This window comes from Grus americana, chromosome 1 (assembly GCF_028858705.1).
Source record: "Grus americana isolate bGruAme1 chromosome 1, bGruAme1.mat, whole genome shotgun sequence".
Classification (NCBI taxonomy): domain Eukaryota; kingdom Metazoa; phylum Chordata; class Aves; order Gruiformes; family Gruidae; genus Grus; species Grus americana.
This window is the reverse complement of record NC_072852.1, coordinates 204,798,335-204,805,902: the sequence shown is the minus strand read 5'-3', so window position 1 is coordinate 204,805,902 and position 7,568 is coordinate 204,798,335. Positions and strand designations below refer to the sequence as shown.

At 37.9% G+C, this 7,568-nt stretch overlaps 1 protein-coding gene across 3 annotated transcripts in view; it reads right to left on the bottom strand.

Moving 5' to 3' along the window:
• Positions 1–1,506: 1,506 nt before the first annotated feature.
• TRPC6 (transient receptor potential cation channel subfamily C member 6) overlaps positions 1,507–7,568 on the bottom strand; it is a 106,364-nt gene continuing 100,302 nt past the window's right edge. For all 3 annotated transcript variants that reach the window (XM_054801511.1, XM_054801520.1, XM_054801529.1), the window contains 3 exons: positions 7,239–7,322; positions 5,321–5,396; positions 1,507–4,608 (listed from right to left, as the gene is read on the bottom strand). In XM_054801511.1, the coding sequence (XP_054657486.1) occupies positions 4,457–4,608; positions 5,321–5,396; positions 7,239–7,322 (312 nt within the window). In that variant the 3' untranslated portion in view covers positions 1,507–4,456. The remainder of the gene's footprint in view (positions 4,609–5,320; positions 5,397–7,238; positions 7,323–7,568) is intronic.

Sequence of the window (7,568 nt, the reverse complement as noted above, 5' to 3'; positions counted from 1 at the left end):
CATAAAGCTTCTGGTTCATCAACAAGAATTTAGTTGCCATGTGCGCAGTATGTTACAGCTTTTCTCATGTCTGGGTAGATGCAGTTAATGGGTATTTTCATTTATGTCTACCCACAATTACATTAATGAAGAAGGACAAAAAAAATGTAATATTGCCGCAGAGTAAAGAACCATACTTATCCATCATCCCTGGGGGAGGGCTGGATTCTTCCGGAGGCAGGTTAGGTCCTGCCCCTCTCAATGACTGGCCTCATTGGTTCAAGCGCTTCCAAGTAGATGAGCATTTGTGATGGTTCATGGCCCTGCAGTGTCCTGCAGTGCTCATTTCTGCCAATGTGGGACTTCTCACACTTCATTATAAACATTGGTAACAGCTACAGTGGCTTCTTTAGAGTAATTCGAGTGAAATGGTCACTTCTACTGTATGACTCACCTGGGATACTTGTCTACGTTAAGCTAGGTCTTTGACCATTTCTACCCACTGAATATAAATAAAGTCTAGATGAGCTCAGATGCAGAAGTCTTCATGGCTGGCATCTAAAATCAAACTTGTGGATCTCACTTTAAACCCGGTAGGATTCATTGGCTTGGCAGTCCTCTAAAATAGGGTGGAATACAGCAGATTTTAACCTGGAATATCTGAATCTAAATACGTGAAACCTTGTAGCTCTTACTCAGGACCTGTTGCTGTAAATGTTGAGTACCTTAGGCTTGCATTGCCGGTCAAGTATTACTCCCTAATATTTGTAGTCCTCCATGATGATAAGACTTTTTCCCAATAACTAGGTGTGACTTGGTTTCATCCAGAATAGTGAGAGAAACCCTTGGGCAAAGCTTTGTTGATTTGGGGATTTTCTTACTGCATTTTCCTCTGTTCAGAATTTTTTAAGCCCTCTTATATTTTTAGTGAAATATGTTTGTATGAACAGAGAGGAGAATGCCTAAGAGATGACAGATTATACTCACCATGTCTCATAATTCAAGCTTAAGAACTATTCAGGGGGAAAAATTATAAAAGCCAATGTCTTCATAGTAGGTCTGGTTTAGATGTTGAAACTGCTGCTGCAGAAACTGTGAATTGCTGAGATCAAAAATTAACAAGATTTAAAGAAACAATTAAGCAAGACTGTCTTGTTATCCTAGTAATTCACAAAAACTCCTGGAAACACTTCCTCATCTAAGTTATGTCAATCTTTTTGTACTAGAAACCAGAAGGAGAACTATGTAGGATGCATATTACCTGTTACCCACTACAGGGTTCTTCTGAAACATCTGTTATCAGTCAGTCACACCAGACAAAATTCTTGACCTTGAGTCTAAACAAGTATGACAAGGCATTTGTTCTTTCTGTGAAACTTTTTTTTTTGTACTAGTGTTGCTAACAAATGAAAGTATTTTACCATTTTCTTCCAAGCAAAAGCAGCCAAATGTTCCCTGTGAAGGACCAACATGTTCATACAGTGCATCACAAACTTATTTTGAGTCTGGTACATTTAATTTTTTTTTAATCAGAATAATATATTTGGTATTGTGCTCATTTTAAATACTACATTGCTTGTCACACTACATTTGGCAATAGACCTCTTCAAATATAATTAACAAATTGTTCCATGAGTAATAACTACATATAAAATATCTTCATTGAATTAAAAAAATCCATATGTATTTTCTTCATGAAATACAATATATACACTATGATCTTATAGTTTTAAGGTAAGTCAAAATTTGGGCTTAAAGAAATTCACAGTGTCCATTTTAGCTCTGTAATAAAAATCTTGAATTTAAAAGTGCCTGGATCTTAAACTGTGTTTACAGATTTCCTTACATTGCATTTATGGAGATTGAAGGTTTTACCATCATCTAGGACTAGACCACAGATCCAAATAGTACATTACAATGATCAAAAATAAAGATTTTTGATTACTGAAAGCAAACTTTGACTGTCCTTGTTACCTCAAGTTCTGCCCAACAGATTTTCTGAAGAGCTTGTCAAAGGTGGAAGATCTGCTTTGAGCAGTATGGCCTCTAACGTGGTCATTCAATGGAGCTGTAATAAGCGCTCACTGCTTCAGAAAACCAGGCCCAAAATACTCAAGCAGGAGCTCAAAATCAGTGGCCAGTCCTGGCCAAGGGAGATGGGCAGGAGCCATCCAGGAGCTGAAAGGCAGCGAAGTTACCTTCACGCTGCCTCCTAGCCCGAGATCACCCTAACTGCCTTCGTTTTCCACACAATGGCTGACACAGAAACCAGAGTGTTTCTGCCAAAGACCAGCCAGTAGGTCATCTCAGAGTCTGCAGTAACCCTGTTGATTACCGCAGGGAATACTGCAGGTTATGAGGTAATGCTTTTTCATGATCAGAGGTGAGTTCTGAAATTGGCTATTCTGTAGCTTATAGTTTTTCAGGCCAGCACACTGTGATTTTTAATACAGACTGTTGTACTACCTTTGAAAATCTCACTTTCCTTCTGCTCCCTCAGAGGAAGGAGCCTTAAAAGTTCTAAACCCTGCGTTCATTATGCCTGAGGCCCACAGGACACGGATTGTCCCATGTGCTCCGTTTGTGGCTAAACTAAGGGGCCAAGCAGAAGGCTGAGGAGTTCCCCCAAACCATGGCAAACACCCTCAGGGCAGGCTGACCTCCACAGCAGCTTCCATTGCTCTCCAGGCAGGACAGAGCCCCTCGCCTCCACCTGTCTCCATGGGATTTCAAAACCTGCTCTAATACCCTCTTTTTTTCCCTGAAAATACACAGTGATTTCACCATCAATTTTTTAAAAAAGGACACTCAGTGAATTCAGCTCAAAACTAATCTAAACCCATTAAAAATAACCTCCAGCCTAAAAGGGAGAGGCAGAAACGTTCTGATACATCCCAAAATAAATAAGTTTCACAAAGCTAATTTAAAAGCAATTACTGACAAGCCATTTTCAGCCTTGTTTCCTAAACATACAAGGCTCTTACAGGTGCATTATATGTCTTGATGTTCCTGCTACAATTTTTCACAACCCTTTCACTAATTTCAACCAAGCTTAAAGAGGAGCAGAGATCCCCAATATAATACATGCTTCTAACAGTCTCAGAATTGGTGATTGTCAGAAGAGAGAAACCCAAATTACTGTATTATTAACTGAGGGAAAAATTAGATGGAATTTCAGCTGTATCTGTCTGGAGAGATAGAAACCAGCTGACTGTCCTGCATGTCTGTATTAGCTGGTCAGTCACAGAACTACCAGCCAGACATGGAATGGGCTTTCTTTTGTCCAGCTAAACAGATGGAGACACAGAGACGTATTACAGTGAGAAGGGAGGAACAGTTTGAAGGCTGATGATGATGACACGGAGTAAAGATTCTTCACTGAAGGAGTTCTAGGGAATACAGCACAGAGGCTGAGCTTTCTCCAGTGGAATAAAGGACATGGGATGCAAATCCATAGATGAGATTTCATGAACTTTCGAACAACATGTTTTTGTTTGCTAAGGATAGGTCTGAACAAAATTCAGCAATTTAAACAAGTTTAACTATGGGGAAACATGGTCCTAATGCATGACATTCCCAGAATTCAGAGAAAGAATTGGCACCTAACATTTTAGTATCTTTCACCTTAAATAAACATGTTACCAGGTTTACATTCAAACCCCTTCCCTGCAGTTCGCAGGTTTTAGTTCAAGACATAAAAGCTGGAGAACTTGGGAATTCTGGAACAGATTAGAACTTCAAGGATTAATTATTTTGGATTAAAGAAGTTTTCTTCAGGCCTCAGCAATAGCTTTTCAATAAACTTGGTGAAAAATATTTCTTTCTTAATGCACTAACTCCCATTGGAACCTAGGTATCTTTCAGGATACTTCAGTAGTGACAGGGATAAGTAGGGAAGAGTATAACATAGTGCTCTGAGTATTCTGCTATCTGCCTCTTCAAGGAAATGTTCAAAGAAAATACTTTAATATCCCACACATTTTTAAGAAAGTCAGTTAGCTTTTTTTTTTTTTTTGGTAGTAGGGAATGCTTGAAAAATTAAATATCTTCTGATATAAATACGTAAAAGTCTGGAATTTTCCTCTTTTGCTTCACTAAAATATATGTTAAGAATGTCTACAAAAGGAAATTTGCAAAAATAAGTAGTTAATGTAGGAAAAGTTTAGATTTATGCTTTTAATCTTTCATGACTGGGCTTACCAAGATTCCACTGGAATTCTAAAAGAGGTAAATTGAATATTAAAATGATCTAAAATTAAATCTTCTTCAGCAGGTAAAGAATAAATAAATATCTTTACTCAAGTGGTATTTCCTCTCTACCATTGACACAGAGGATTTGCCACTGTGGTTTTTCAATAAGAATTGGAATGATTTAATTTCTGAATCTGTTGTAGAAATGTGAGCTAGACTTGAGAAAAACAGAAATATGGCTTTAAGTGAATTGTTAATGTTCTGTTGCATTTCTTAAATGTTTAGGTTATCTCTTGCTTTCTTCTTCCTTAGAGTCAATTGACAGTTTTTCCCCAAGTTTCCTTATAAGTTCTGCCAGATCTTCAGAATTCTGGGATTTTTCCTCAAGGAGTTCATAACGGAGACTTGAGATGTCCTGTTTAATTTCCTTCAGTTCACCTGTAAGAGACATTAGAAGATCACACTATTAAAAAACAAAGGAAAAAAAAAACCCCGCACACTCAAATATCTTACAGTTATCATGGGATTTCTCTGGATGTCTTTGTTGAAGGAGAAGAAGTGGATGTTCTGTGGCCCATTGGCAAATGGTGGCTTAGGAATACAAAACCCAAATGATCTGTTAGATGGAAGAGAGATCATGCAGATCGAGAGTGCCTGAGTCCTCGTGGCCAGCAACAAGTCCTCTCACTGTCCATAAGAGAGTGGTCCTCTCCTTTTCCTGCTGCACTAAGTGTCTTTCAAGCATCAGAAGGGTGCAAACAGAAGACAACATTTCCATGAAGTGCATTCACCATCTGTTTCCAGCTAAGAAGCCACACCAAAACCAAGGCTGAAGCATGTGTATCACCATGTATGCATCTCCCACACAACGGGGAATTCCTGCTGGAGTGCCCCAAACCAGCCAAATGCAGCCTCCCTACAGGAAATGCACGAGTATCACCAGAGTGGCAACACTCTTTACAAGAAGGTGTCCGATCAGTGATAGTTGCTGATGCGAGAGCAGACAGAAAGCCACATCTATGATTCTATGATATCTTCCTTAACTTCAATTTCCCATTAATTTTACATCTTGCAATTGTAAACTTGCACTTAATTAGTTTGTTCTGACTCTCTGATTAGAGATAAACATACAATACATCAACATACCCACCTTCATTGACTTCATCACTTTCCTTATCTATCTGAGCTTTCAGTACATATCTTTTAATGAGACGCTTCATTATTTTCTGCAGAGAAAAAAGAAAGAAAAAAAAAGAGTTTTATTAGTTGGACTTTCTAGTATTGCTATGAGCTCTGTTATCTTCTGTTGCATTCAGACATTTCAGTGCAGGACTTGCCAGGTTGAAGGAATATAATGTAAAAATCTCTGCTTTCATCTGCAGTAGATATTTAGACTTTATGATTCTAGGAAACTAAACACATCTTATGAATGTAATCATTCATGAAGCTTAATCTACTACTGGAGTCTATGACTATGAGAATAGACTCCAGAGAATACAGTTGCAGCTTTGATCTCCATGTAGGTGAAACCATCTAGCCTTTATTGTTACCAGAAGATGATAATGACCCTGATTAGCAGGGCTAATTGCTAAACCCTTTTGTAATCAGTTTAATCTATTTTTATATTTTATCTGATAAGTTATCTTTTCCCAATATAAGGCTTAGAGAAAATGGGACCCATATTCTAAGGGTCATGCAAGCACCTCGCTGGGACTCATCTAACCAAATACAGAATACACGTATCTGTGGCAGTCACCCTTAACTCCCTCTGTGGAGACAAAAAAGCAAACCTGAGAGGACAGTTCATCTCAGACTGCTAAAATTGATCAAATAAATCACGCCATTAGAATGACTACCCTCTCTGCTAAAAATAAAGGGAATGTAGGCCAGCAAATTTAGATGCAAATTTTACTTTTCCAGCAAAAATTAATTCTTCCCCTGATTCTCCCATTAGTTGAAATTACTTGAATACGAACAAGGTATCTAATTACCTTTGAGGATTTATCTTTGGCTTTAATATTTTCATATGGTGTAGCCCTTGACAACACAATACTTTTTGTTTTTCACTGCAAGATAGAAAATATGCATAGATTTATGTGTCTGCTTTTGTCTCCGCAGTAATAGACCTGACCAGAGGTGGTCGTGAGGTGAATCATCCCAGATTAGTGGTTCCAGACCATCACTACAGTCATGCTTGCAAGGTCAGCTGCTGTACTGTTTATTCTAATAACCTGAGAATGTTTCAAATACAAAGCCACACATCCTCATGTTTATGGGTTAAAATTGTCATTTCTATCGCTGCATCATAATGAAATTGGCTGTGAAAAAGTCAGATTTTTTGGAATAGACTTGTACAGACACTGCATAATGTAAAAGTGGTGCAGAGCTAGCCTACCCAAGGGGAAAAACTTTTTTCTGTCTTATGATTAAAAAATATATACTTAATTTCACCTTGTTTTCTATACCTTTTTGTATTCAGACAATCTTGTTCTAATGCCCAAGCAGCTCTTGCCTGTTCCTTTCCACCTGCTTTGTAGTATTACAGGAAGGAAAGGAGCAGCTATGCGGACTATGCTCGGGGTCTCTTTATGCTTAACTGCACAAAAGCTTACTGTGGTTGTTTAGGAGGCAAAAAATACATAGATTATATTGATAGCATAGAGGGTGAAAGATATTTCAGTGCTTGAGGTACTAGAATATAGCGGTGTGGCACAATAAGCTAAACTGTTTCAGGAGTGGGAAGATTTTGCATTTCTTTTTGGTTTTCTTAATTTGCACTGCGCAGTTGAGGACTCAACCTGTCTCTAAAATAAAAAACATTTTTCAAGCATTTTGAAATATCACACTATAAGGGCAGCATTCAAGAGACAAAGAGGAGACAAAAACACCTTCAGATTGTACTGCAAATACCTAAATAATTGTGTTTATTTCTGATACATACAAGGTCTGTGGATTTATTCTTGATTCATGTTGTTTAACATAAATTCAAAATTGTCCTCATGCTGTCAGTCTGATCTGCCCAGTTCTACTACTTCTTGATTTTTTTTAAAAAAGAAACTGGTTTTTACCTGGTATTGCCTTGGAGGATTGTTTAAACTGTTTAAGTGGATTTCATCTGAGCTTCTTATACTTGATTGCTTCCTTTGGCCAAGCTGAAACAGAAACATTATTTATAATACAAAATAAAGAGAAGAACAATATGGTTAAATTACCTCATGCATATATCTTATGATATATTACAGAACATTAACTGTTAAGCTCAATTTGGGGAGTATTAAATGACTGTGGTAAAGTCCTCCTACCTGTGTAGAATTTCATCACAAGAGCTGAACCAAACCATTTCAGAGGTTTTCTCCCTTTACTCTGCCTCTCACCTGTTCCTAACACGCTCAAGGGAC